This window comes from Cydia pomonella, chromosome 22 (assembly GCF_033807575.1).
Source record: "Cydia pomonella isolate Wapato2018A chromosome 22, ilCydPomo1, whole genome shotgun sequence".
In the NCBI taxonomy this organism is placed as follows: domain Eukaryota; kingdom Metazoa; phylum Arthropoda; class Insecta; order Lepidoptera; family Tortricidae; genus Cydia; species Cydia pomonella.
In genome coordinates, this window is record NC_084724.1 from 5,846,449 (window position 1) to 5,859,942 (window position 13,494).

The 13,494-nt window shown below is 38.0% G+C and overlaps 1 protein-coding gene across 1 annotated transcript; it reads left to right on the forward strand.

The window, feature by feature from the left end:
* The first annotated feature begins 162 nt into the window (after positions 1-162).
* Positions 163-8,078, forward strand: LOC133529943 (luciferin 4-monooxygenase-like). Its single transcript, XM_061867726.1, has 6 exons — positions 163-765; positions 2,587-2,794; positions 3,283-3,601; positions 4,677-4,833; positions 5,959-6,098; positions 7,924-8,078. Exons 1-6 carry the CDS (start codon positions 664-666, stop codon positions 7,946-7,948), a joined length of 951 nt encoding a protein of 316 aa, XP_061723710.1. The 5' UTR covers positions 163-663; the 3' UTR covers positions 7,949-8,078.
* The last annotated feature ends 5,416 nt before the right edge of the window (positions 8,079-13,494 follow it).

The following is a 13,494-nucleotide window of genomic DNA, read 5'->3' on the forward strand; positions in this document are numbered from 1 at the left end:
AGACGAAGCTGGTTAGAAAACTGTGCAGTTAAATGCCACATACGCTACGTTTTACCTTTACGTTACGTTAGTGTGTATGGCCAGCTTTAATGTTAAATGAAACAGTCGTCATCCCCCCGCCCATGCCCAATCTAAAACTTACCTAATACTAAATTCATGATCTATATTTAACATTAATCTTTCCATTAATGTTAACTTTATTGTAAATATTTCTCAGTAATGTATGCACTTAAATAACGTTTAATATTTATACAGATTAAAATAAATAACCCACTAAACTTTAATAATTATAATCTACGAACATTAAAAGCAATTAATCGCTAAACTGGAACGTTTTTCAACTATACCCTCAACTATCAATCAGGAAATTCAATGTTTACATTGTTTACCAACCATTTACTAACATAATATTACTATTTATTACATTTTACTTGCTTCACAGGTTTTTATACGCGATTTCGTATGGAAGATGTGAAAGGGCTTTAAAGGCATGTTTGCTTAATTACTTAATAATTAGCAGATGTCGTTATCAAATTGGGTTACAAACATTTCAAAACTAAATGAGTTAATACTTACGAGTTGCTACATTTCTTGATTCTCGTATAAAACTCGTCAGAATCATTAGCAGCAGTTTATTGCGTCTTAGTCTTCAATAACGTAACAATGATACACGGGGAAGGTGAAGTTTTGGTGCCAGCGCATTTGAACTTTGGTAAATTCGTTTTGGACCGACTGCGACGGGCCAAACCGGATCAGACGTGCTTGGTAAGTACTTACTTAGTAGGTTTATTTGTACAACCTCGTAAAGGCTCTCTTCATTCTTCAAAAGCTGATGAGGAAATTGTATTTTATCCAAAAGAGTGGCAAAGTTAATCTGTCGTAAATTTCAAGTTGTTTCCACATGTTAGCTGGTGGAAATGGTGGAATTGACTTTTAACTGATGACGTTTAATGATAAATATTTAATAGCGTTCATTTGTATTTGATTTATAATGTTTTATAGGAAGTATTATATTTTCACTTGGTAGCAAAGTGTCTTGAAACTCTCGTAACGCTCAAGATTGCTTGCGCAGGTATCAGAATCTTCGGCTTGCTCTAGTATCAATATTAGCGCGAGGAATTAAACAACAACTTTGCTCCCTTGTAAAATATAACTCAAAACAAATTTATTTTTCACGTCAGCAGCTCGAACAAGGGTAATTTGCTGCTTAAAAACAGTGAGCAAAATCGCATTTTGCTCACCGAGTGAGACAAAATAACATTCAAGTGACCTTTAGATTCGAATGTCATTCAACGTGCGGGGCCTAATACAAGTTCGAAATATTTGTATTCTATTGTCTTTATCCCTTTCACGTCATTAGCAAAAAGAAAGAGACAAAAAAAGTGCATACGTAATTCAACGGTACATTGACGGTTTATAATAGACCCCCGAAATAAGTCAGACCGCATCGTTCCAAAACACCCTACGAGTCTTCATTCGTAATAATTAATTAATGAAATAAAAGTTTAAAATTTAATAAAAACACCATATTTTACGTATTTTATTATACAATCAAAACAATGAACTTATACAAATTTACGCAATTGTTACGCAGTAAATAATTCTACTTAACTACTTTTAACGATCTCTACTATAGTTGACAAATAGTAGTATCGGCAATTCGGACCGGATATTACAAAGTTTTTTTTTACAAAAAAAAGTTGTCGATTGAATTGTCAATTGATGTTCGTTAATTCATTATTTTTGTATTATTTTATTGAAATTTCTTTCGTTTTGTTTTATTGCGGTAATTAAAGTTAATTGTTAGAATACCTTTAGAGAACATGAGTGAAATAGTGATCTGTCCGTCTGGATTACTTACATTTTTTCAGGTTGTATTTTTTGATGGCTGACTGACGTGAAAAATTTTGTGTACTACACGAGATCAAAGTTATTTACATCTCGTGCGCTTTTGAGTCCCTTACTACGCTCAAGATTCTAAATTAGATTCACTCGCTACGCTCGTGAATCTATTATAGAATCTTTCGCTTGCACGGGACTCAAAACAAGCACTCGAAGAAATATCAAACTTTGCTCTCTTGTTGTACAAATAACTATAACCGTATTGCGCAAAATAAAAACCTTAGGTACCTACGTATAAAACTCAGAAGGCTGACTTTATTCTACATAAGGCATGCCGTAGGTTCTTTAGGTTAACGAATAACAAACAAGTAATACCTTTCGGTTTATGATTTTTTTTTTAAATATTATTTATATCAGTAAGCAAAATCGCATTTTGTTCACTGTCGATGATGTTCAATTAGCGCTAGTGGGATGAAATTCCACTGAAACCGCAATGCGCCGACGATTATATTAAAATTAAATTATAATAAATATTATATTTATATTAAATTATAATACCTAAATAGAATTCAATACGCGAGATTTCATGCAATTTACTTCACCGTCTAATTAATACAGTTAATGATATCGTTAAAATAAATTACCACTAGATACATGCCACATATCATACTTTTATTGAAGGGAAGTAGGTAATTGGTATGTATAGGTGTTTATTTAAAAAAATACATTACTGAAATGTTTCAGCGAAACTGCACGTCCGGTGAGCAGTTAACGTTTAGCCAGTTTACACAATATGCAGTCAGGTTGGGAGCGGCACTGGCGCACCTCGGAGTGAGGAGGGAGCACACGGTGGCAGTGGGGGGAGAGCCCCGCGTTACCTTTATGGCCACCGGGCTGGCGGTTATGCTGACCGGCGCGACATACACTCCCATCCCCCTTAGTTGTGGATCAGGTATTGTCAACCAGACCTTTCAAACCTCGTGATCACTTTAACAAAGACATCAAAAACCCCTACACTACAGTCTTTTGAGCGTCGACTAGTCAGCGCTATGGAAAATGGCGTCGCTGTGCAATTGCGCCAGCGTTGAGTCGAGCAGCAGCCATAGAGTTGACTCGACGCCAGCGCTTGGGAGACGCTAGTGTGTAGCTAGAGTTTCTAGAAAGAACATGCATCAGCTAATTTTCATCCTGATTATGCAGCATCCGCCCCTGTTTCATCATTGTTACTATTGTCACATGACAGTTACAATTCACCGTACATTACTGGTTCATCAAGTCAATATTGACACTAGGTATCTTTGTTACTTAACGACCCAGAAATGGACAGGAAATTGTTACTGTCAGGTGTCAATTGCCAGGGTGAAACAGGTCCCTGATCGCTCCTGTAAGCTTTTCGCGCAAGACATGACATTATATTGAATTATTTATTACTTATTCCAGCAACCCTGACGCACAAGTTAAACCTAACAAAGCCAAAGTACTTCATCTGCACTCGCCTGTTCTGGGAAGCCCACAGCACAACCCTGAAGAGTTTGGATTTCATTAAAACCTTCATTTGTTTCGATGCTATCGAGGACATAGAGTTGTCAGTTCAAAAGTTAGGCTCATGGCAAACCCAAGTTGATGTAGACACGTTTGAGCCCGCTGTTGTCAATGGGGATGACGTGGCAGTAGTCTTGTACTCGTCCGGGACAACTGGAATGTCTAAAGGAGTGCTTATACCGCACCTCAGCTGTATTGCGAGGTGTGATACACAAGGGTAAGTATATTCGTCGCTAGTATAAAGGGCGTACGATGGACGGATGGCACAGGACCGAGCAATCGTTTCTTTTTAAACACGCCCAATTGAAAGAACCATCATACCCACATCCTATCCATGCAGAGATTAAGGAGAAAATCTTTGAACATACAGACCTGGTTCATTCAAACGTGTGCAAGACGGGTCAGTTAGGTCAATTTTCACCATGTAAAAAAATGTAAGGAGGAGGTTTTCAAGTCATTAGACTGATTTGGATAAAATCTTGTTTTATCACCACAGTTGGTCCCACTGTCTTATCATTACGACAGCATCTGACTATGGGATCCTGGAGAAGTCGAGTTAAGAATTCAAATAATTAAAATTAGGTGTGCACCCCTCAATTGATTTTATCATTTTTATCTCCGTTCTCTTGAAAAGCATCATTTTAAAAATTCAAACTTCTAATTAACGTTAAATAGCATTTTCACATCACCTATTCGGAAAAAGGCTTTTCTTCCCTGCTAGGAGAGATCGAATTTCCACTTTTCTGTTCTAGTTACTATTTTTTTTTTCATACATTTTTATTCTATAAAATAATAGTTTGAAACATAATCATTTCCTCTGGTGATGTGAAAAGCAGTATTTGTCACATGGTAGCAAAATTATTTCTACCTTGGGCGTTAACACTTTAATCCAAAGAGTTTTAAAGTAAGTATCTTAAATCTCCCACTACGTTGGGGATTCTTTTACAGAATCCATACCTTCGTTCAGGATTCAATGTACGCCCTCGCCAAAATGTGATAAAATCTACTATTTAAAGTGTTTAGTAAAAAGTTTTATTTATTTATTATATAATACCAAAATGACGTTTTTTTGGTAAATTTATTGGGACCGAACACTATACTAATACGTTCTTCTGCCTGAGCCACACTAACGGGAAGCACCTTCGATTATCTATTGTGATAATCCCGGGTGGAATCCCAGTGTGGCCGTATGAAAAACGTCCATTATCGCGATGATCAGCTAAATCTGCAGCATTTCCCGTTAGTGTGGCCTCGGCATTATTCATATTATTTAGGTACTTTTACCCTTTCAGATGGTATGGCTTCGATTCTTTGCAAATAGCTTACTTTGCTGGTGATGACCAGTGTGGTTCTTACGGCATTTTTCCGGTGTACACGTTTTGGTGTGCGGGCAAAACAATTATCTACTCAGAAGATGATGTAGACTTGAAAATTATACAAGACTATAAGGTGAGTAAACAACCGTAATTTATACCAATGTAGATACTTTAGTTTCATTTTTAGGGTTCCGTAGCCAAATGGCATAAAACGGAACCCTTATAGTTTCGCCATGTCCGTCTGTCTGTCTGTCTGTCCGAGGCTTTTCTCCGTGGTCGTTAGTGCTAGAAAGCTGAAATTTGGCATGGATATATAAATCAATAAAGCCGACAAAGTCGTACAATAAAATCTAAAAAAATAATTTTATTTAGGGTACCACCCCTACACGTAAAGTGGGGGTGAATTTTTTTTTTCGCTTCAACCCTAAAGTGTGGGGTATCGTTGGAAAGGTCTTTCAAAACGAATAGGGGTTTTCAAGAAACATTTTTTGATAAAGTGAATATATTCTGAGATAATCGCTACGAATGAAAAAAAAAATGTGTCCCCCCCCCCCCCCTCTAACTTTAGAACCATAGGTCCAAAAAATATGAAAAAAATCGTGGAAGTAGAGCTTAAGAAAGACATTAAATGAAAACTATAGCGGACATGATCAGTTTAGCTGTTTTTGAGTTATCGCAAAAAGTTTTCCCTTCATAGTAAAAAGACTTATTTTAATTAGGTACTGATTATGCAAATTTGCCTATTTGTTTAACTCAGGTGAAAGGTACCGTTTCATCCCTTGGTTAACAATTTACTATACTTTAAGCTCCAGTTTAGCTTATTGTGACGGAAGAGTTACTACGGAACCCTACACTGAGCGTGGCCCGACATGCTCTTGGCCGATTTTTATTTACATTATTTCTTGCCCTTGACCTTTCATAACCTTAGAAACAAAATTCCGAAAGTGGAGTACTATATTCTAAAGTTTCTGAACTAATAATACGTTCCCATTTGAAAAAAAAAACAGACAATGACAATACCACCGGAAAACTACAATACGAATTAGCGACGAAGTCATATTGCTATATCTTTCATGCTTGTTCAGATCCAGCGCAATTGAAAGAGATGGCATTATAACTTCAGTTGCCAATTGGTACTGTGACTATTATAGTTCCTGTACAATGGTAACTTTCACGGCATAACGGGGTACGGCAGTCTTCTCTGGGGTAAAAATCATTAGGTAAAGTTTTCGTTAATGGCAATGATATTTTATTGTAGGTAGATGTTATGCCCACTGTCCCAGCCTTTGCCGAAGAACTGCTCAACTCTAAATCTGAATACGATCTGAGTTCACTAAAGACAATTTACACTGGCACCACACCTCTTCATCTCTCGACTGCAAAAGCATTCAAGGAAAGGCAAGTATTGGACAAATCTTATAAGAAGTAAGGCACAAAAGTGTAAACGTGTGTTTGACGTCGACCGTACATAATAATTTTTACTATATCAGGAAGTTTTGACTGTACTGTTTTCTAATTTATATCAATAGTTATTTGTGCAACAAGAAAGGAAAGTTAGTTTTTCTTGTGAGTGTTGATGACTTTGACTCAAAAACACGAGATGTAAAATAACTTTGCTCTCGTGTGACACATACAACTTTTCACCTGAGTAGTGAGAACATATTAAGGGTTAAAACAATTCAACATCAAGTAAAGTTTTTATTCCTGTATTCATGGCCTTCACTAAATGAAAAAGCTACTTTGTCCCACTCCCTGGAGTGAAGAAAGTGGGATTGGTCGAGCTGCTGAGGTGAAAACATATTTTATTCCAAAAGCTGCGGTTTGCTGAAACTGTGATACAATCATATCGCTTCACAAACACGTACACGTACACTAGGTATGCCGCGATACACTATTACCTTATACAATGTGATTAATCCGAGTGTAATCATGAAAAAATATTGCAGATATCCAAATATCGAGCTGCTAAATATATATGGCACGACCGAGGCTTATATGATAACCACGCAAGGCCCTTCGCCTATTGGAACTACGACTATTGGCGTTGCCGCTCCGGGTGTTACCATTAAGGTTAGCTTTAAAAATACCTTAAGTAGTAAATAGTATTAAAGCCAATTAAAGGGGTTTTTATAGGAAGCTAACAAGCGTACATAACACATGTTGCAACTCTTGATACTTCAGCGTCGTCACAAGCGCGTTGCCGACGTTTTATAGATAGGTATTGATTGTGTAATCTATGTGTTGATAGTGTTTAAAGGTTAAGGGACAAATGCAAGTCCACAGCTAACAGAGTAGGAGAGATATTTTTGCCACTGATAATTATATCTGAATAAGATTTTTTCAGATTTTTTTTTCGCTCCAAAACTGGAATAACTGATGTAGCTGAAACTGCCGCTAAGCTCAAATGGGACTGGGCAGGGCACGTCTGCCGTATGCCGGATGACCTGTGGGCCAAAACAGCCACTTGTTGGGTTCCACAGGTTGTAAGGCGTCACGGTAGACCTCGTCGGAGATGGCGGGACGAACTTGACGCCTTTGACAGAGACTGGTGGGAGATTTCCGAGGATAGGGACACGTGGAAGAATAAGAGGGAGGCCTTTGCCCAGCAGTGGGACAATATGGGCTCATAATAATAATAAGCTTGGGCCCTGCCCCGCTGCTGGCGGTAGGTTAGGTTTTTTATAATGTGTTTATATGTATTTTGTATTGTTTTGTGTTTTTATACTTTACTTTTATATTCATATTATAAAGAAACCTAATCTAAGATATGCAATGAATAAAGAGGAGGATAATAATAAAGATTTTTTCACGACAAAAGCTCAAACTAACAAACTTTTCTGATAGAAAACAGGATCCAAACAAGCGCAGCAGGGAGTAAAAGTAACTTTTTTACACAGTTTGTTTTGTCATATATTTTATTAAATGTGAGTGATTTATAATAATGTTATGATTTTATTTTCTTGGTCTTTCCATTGCCTCGAACGTAATGCTCGACTATTTTCATTCTCACTTGCTAAAAAAGGCTATCAAAAACTATTTTGGCTAGATTCCATCTTACCTGATTCTACACACCAACTTAGCAGTGACAATAAATGTGACATCGCTACGATAAGCGTTATACTTTTATAGGAGTATAAATATACATATACAGTGGTGCTACCACACTGTGGTTTACGAAGCCAGCTTAGTTAGACGGACTATAAATATTTAAGTATTGTCTTAGGTCGTCGATACAGAAACGCGAGTAGCACTATGCTCAAACCAGCGCGGCGAGATCTGCGTCCGAAGTCCGTTCCTCATGAAGGGCTACCTGGGGGCTTCTGCGCGCTACCTGGACGAGCAGGGGTTCTACCTGACCGGTGATCTGGGCTACTATGACGAGAAAAAGAAGTTCTATCTGGAGGGAAGGCTGCATGACATTATACCTCATCCTCTGGGATATAAGGTGTGACTTCTTAAGATACTTATTCTGAAATAGAAGTCAACATTACAACAAATAATGCGTACAACAGTACGCGTTAATGTGTTTTAAGTTAATATTGTCTCAAGCTCGCACCAAAATGGAACTTTGCTCACAATTGTGAAATTGACTTTTGCAACAATAAAGTAGGTACTCTTCGTGATATCATAAAGTAATATTGAGGTAACGTAGTAGATTGTATTATAGAATCCTTCGCTTCGTTCAGTATTAAATGTACGTCCACGCCGTAAATACGTAAGTTTGCTACTTACCATGTGACACATACTGATTTTCACATCTCTTATGACCAAATTATTATGTTTCAAAACTTTATTTACTTAAGCTTAAAAAAATAGAAAACAAACATGTTTTAGAACAGAAAAGTGCCACGTTGATCCCACCTAGCAGGGATGAAAAAACCCTTTTCATTTCTCATGCTCGTAAAATTTACATTCAAGTCGCGTGTAAGCGTAACAAAATTTCTTATTATGCTCTAGAGCATAAAGTAAAATCATCTATTACGACCCTTATATTAAGTATAAAATCTGCCATACTAACTACTCCCGCCCGCCCGCGCGCCCCCGAGCGGCGCGCTCCAGACTTGCCTTGATACGATTTTTTTTAATCTTGAAAAAATACAGCAAAATAACCTACAATATTGGTTATTTTAGTATATTAATTTCCTCGCAATCGAAGTGAAAAGCAGAGTGTATAACTCAGGCATAAATGTCCATTTTTATGCTCGACTATTTTGGTCCTCGCTACGCTCAGACTAAGAAATTGCCTCAGATAAAAATGGATCGCTTTATGCCCTTGTTGTACAACCTACTATGTAAGAATAGGTGGTGCGAAAATGATATTTCACAGAAGGTAAAAAGTCGCACGCCTAACCACTCCTACGCTTTATTAATTTATTATAAGTATATTGTGATTTTGAGATGTTAAAATGTATCTTTGTATGCCAGATATCTCCACTAGAGTTGGAAGAAGTCCTGTTGAGCCATCCGGCAGTGTGCGAGGCGGGTGTGGTGGGCTTGGACGTTGAAGGGGGAGGGGAGCACCCTGCCGCCGCAGTGGTGCTGCGGCCCGGCGCACTCGTTACAGAGAGAGAGCTGCAGCACTATGTGGACCGGAAGGTATGACATTGAAAAGTATGTTGGGATGGTTGGGTCACTGTTTATTAAAATGCAAACCATTTTTTCTGACCGGCAGTTGACCCTAGTCACACCTGATGAAAAGTACAGATTGAGCCTGAGATGGAGCTCATCGGTTTAGTAATAGAGTAATAGCCTATTAATTCTTGCGACTTTCATTTAAAAAATGCTTTGCATTTTGCCATACTTTCCATCAACGGTGGCAGCATGGTTCCATTTTTATCACTTTATCACTATGCCCGTCACTTTCGAGCTTACATGTTAGAACGTGACAGGCATGGTGACAAATGATAAGGAGCCGACCATCTTAGCCCTAGTGTGACTAGGGTCAATGGCTGGTCAGTTTATAATAAATCAAAAAACAATTTTTAAACAAAGACTTCTAATCAAACGAGATTCTCAAACGGAGACTACAACCTTTAAGATATTTTCCTACTCCTCTACTGTTATCTGTCATTTATGCATTCATTAACACGAATATAAGAACATACATAAAAGATTTCAAGAAAAGTCTATATTGTCTATTCTTCATAAAAGCTCTTGTGCTTTTATAAGCTATAATGTTACTGCGATTAATGGCTACCAACCTAACAAAACCAAAACGAATACAGTTTTAAACTAAGTGCATTGCTGCCAACGTACAAAATATTCATTTGGTTGCATAGTAAAAATAATTACTTCATAAGTCAGAAACACGCATGTGACACCCGTAATATAGCAACACCCATAGACTACGAAGACCGCTTAGCGTTGCTTGTTAGTCTCCGTAGGCTACGGTGGCCAAAATTGAGAAAAAACTGTCAAAAAAATTAATTTAGCAAGTAGCAAGTACCAGGGCCTCATGAGTTACGAGGAGGTGTCGCGGACCGGCCGGCCGCGGCCCGGCGCGGGCCGGGCGCGGAACAAAGTATGCTCGCGCGTCCTGGCTATATACTTTTGCTGTAATTTGTTTACCTAAATTAAGATTTATTTTTGTTGACTCGTAGGAAAAATATTGTATGCAACGTTGTATAAGTAGGTCAAAAAATTCTCGTGGCGTATTCCTTTACAATGTTCGCCTACGCCTTCGGCTCCGGCTCACATTGTAACTCACGCCACTCGCCTTTTTTGACCCTTCTTATACAACTGTTGCATAAAATACTATTATACCAGTGGGGCGACACTCCTTTTGGTCATTCCCGGCTCCGTTCGGCTCAGTCGCTATCCTATTTCTATGGTTCGGCTCAGCATTGCTCCGAGCAATTATTAGGGTTGGCACAACTTGACGTCCCTTTGCGTGCCCCAACTAGCAAAAATATGTCATATAAATGTTGTACAAACGTTTTTCATAAAACTTGATGGTATGCAATTTAAGGCATACAAACGTTTAAATGACGCGATTTTGGCGCAGTTTTTATGGCTAAATAGTCGTTGAGTGGTCACTCAATCGTCATAAGCAAGCACATTTAGTCCTACAGCTGTCATAAAAAATAAATTAAACGACTTTTTAGTCGGAAAAGTATCGTAAGTTCTCGATTTGTAAATGCAATTGCTTGTAGAGTGATCATAATGCAGACGTTTCTACGACTAATGAGTCGGTGAAATGCAATAGCGAAGCAGTTTCAATCATAATATAATTACCTGTTTGTGTGTACTGTGCATGGATGATTGCCGGTCAAACAAGTCGTGAAAAATATTATACTTTTTACCATTTTAAGTACTTAAGTATAACCGACTCGACATCTATTACTGCAACTAAAATGGGTAATGGGTAAATCAGATACGCATGCGAACATAATATTTTCGACGAATTTACTAGGTTTTCTAAGAAAATTTTAATGCCCCCTTTAAATATCGTTTATTTATTATATTTAATTAAATAAATTAATTTAATTTTTATCTATGAGTAGTTATATGACTCATTTATAATTAAAAGCACTAGCTTACGACTTAAAACTCTTAAGCCAACACGATACGGCCGCCATCACCCTAATTCAGGGTTCCCTGGTGAACTTGGTGAACCTAATAGGTGAAACAAACAGTTTTGAAGTTAAGTCTGTGCTAGTAAGTAAAGAAGCACAACTCTGACGAACTTTGCATCTATAAGTACCGCTCCTTTTGAACTGCTTCCACTTTTTCCAATCTAATTTTAACATTTTGCGTATCAACACTGTATTAAGAACTGAAAATTTATGAAACAAATAAGCCGTAATCCCTATCTTTTAGCTATAAGACGGTCGTGTTTATGACTGTTGTATGGCACTTTACCAATTTAACAGCTGTAAAAAGCTGATGTTATGATTAGTTGTACAGTAATCACTCATAAAGCTTTTCTATGACCAAAGTGCTGTAAGATGTCATATTGAGGTTGTAAAACTGGGAAAAGGTCTTGGTTAAAACTTTTGTACGACAGTGATTAAATTGCTTTATTACTATGTTATACAAACGTCTGTACAACTGCGATTTAAGAACAATTTGCATTTAAACTAAAGTGCGGTATAAATGACATTTATACAACATCACGTTTTAAAACTTGCTTATTTACGACGCACCTACGATGAATTAGTCGTAAAAGGTTCAGATGTTATTACCAATTTGCTAGTTGGGGCACGACCACAGATAAGACAATGACTTGAATCTTGATAACCCTAAATAGCCTAAACGGATAGTGCAATACATTAAAAAGGGACAGCGTGATTCGTCAAACTTCGGTTTTGTAGGAAGTGTCATTTCTGTACGGTAGTACTATTATTTATTATGTGCTTATACAATTTATAAAGCAACGAAACCTAATTATAATAATGGCCTATGTGCATGTGATATACACGATGGAAGGAAAACAAGCAGTTAAAACGACCGTTGGGGGCAAAATGTACTTTCAAGGGACATATTCAGAGCTGTCAACTGTGAGATCCGCTTGTAGACCGCGGGCCAGAAGCATATTTCGTCAGTCATCGCGTCCCGGCTGATACTTTGTCAGATTCTAGTTTAGATACTGTTTTAAACTAAAAAAACTGTCAGCCGGTTCTATCGCACAACAATCATGGATGGATGGATGGATGCACGTCCTTCAACAGTTTGAATGTGCTTAGTATATACTGTTATGCTGTACAACTATTTTGGAAATAAATAAATAAATCGCGGTGGAATGACCGTCAGCTGTAAAATGGACATGTAAAAAGTATGCGCCTTATCACTTTATGTGCGGCAAAGTATGCGTAATGTGTAAATTCCGTAATCCGTTGATGGCTTTTCAGGCGTAAACGCCTGATGAAATGCTACATGCAAAGTTTCATGATTTGTTATTGCTATCATAAAAGGTATAGCGTTTATTTTTTACATGTTCTTGCGACCAGCTGATGTTCTTACCACCGCGATATAACCGGCTGACGATTTTTTTAATTAACAACAGTATCTGAACTATCATTTGACAAAGTATCAAACTGGAGGCGATGACAAATTTGTTTTTTGTTTTACGTGTTTCGGTGGCTGCCATTCCTCAACCCACCAACGAAGCGACAGCTGACGTCCACGAGGGTTCATCATAGCTAGCCGTCAACCACTACACGAACTTTCAGCCGGGAGGCGATTGATCATGGAAATTGTTCCTGGCTCGCGGTCTTTATGGTTGGGGTCAAATGTCGGTCACGAGCTATGTATGTACTAATATAAAGCTCGTGTCATTCACGAAGACGCATGGCTTGACTCGTATTATCACGGTATTAAAGGTTAGATTTGACAAATCTGCGCGTCATCGTGGATACCAAGAACTTACATATAATTCTCTCCATGATTATTGATGAATGAACATCCGTTTCGGTGTTTGCAGGTAACTTGGTACATGAAGCTCAGCGGTGGCGTGAGGTTCGTCTCGGAGTTACCGAGGAACGCCCAACAGAAGATCCTACGACGAAAACTAAAGGAGATGCTGGTTTGAATGGCATTAACTTTTCTTGACCACCGACCGCCGAGGACGTCCACATGTGCATGGAAATCGATTACGTGTGTTCACGTTAAGAAGTAACAAGTTCTATGTTCTGGAGTTGCAGGCGTCCATAGGCTACGGTGACTGCTTACCATCAGGCGGGCCGTATGCTTGTTTGCCACTGACGTGGTATTAAAAAAATCTGCAATTATCTGTTTCTATTACTCTAGTCCGTATGTACTTCTAAGCTTTGATTGTAAATATATTTTACAGTAC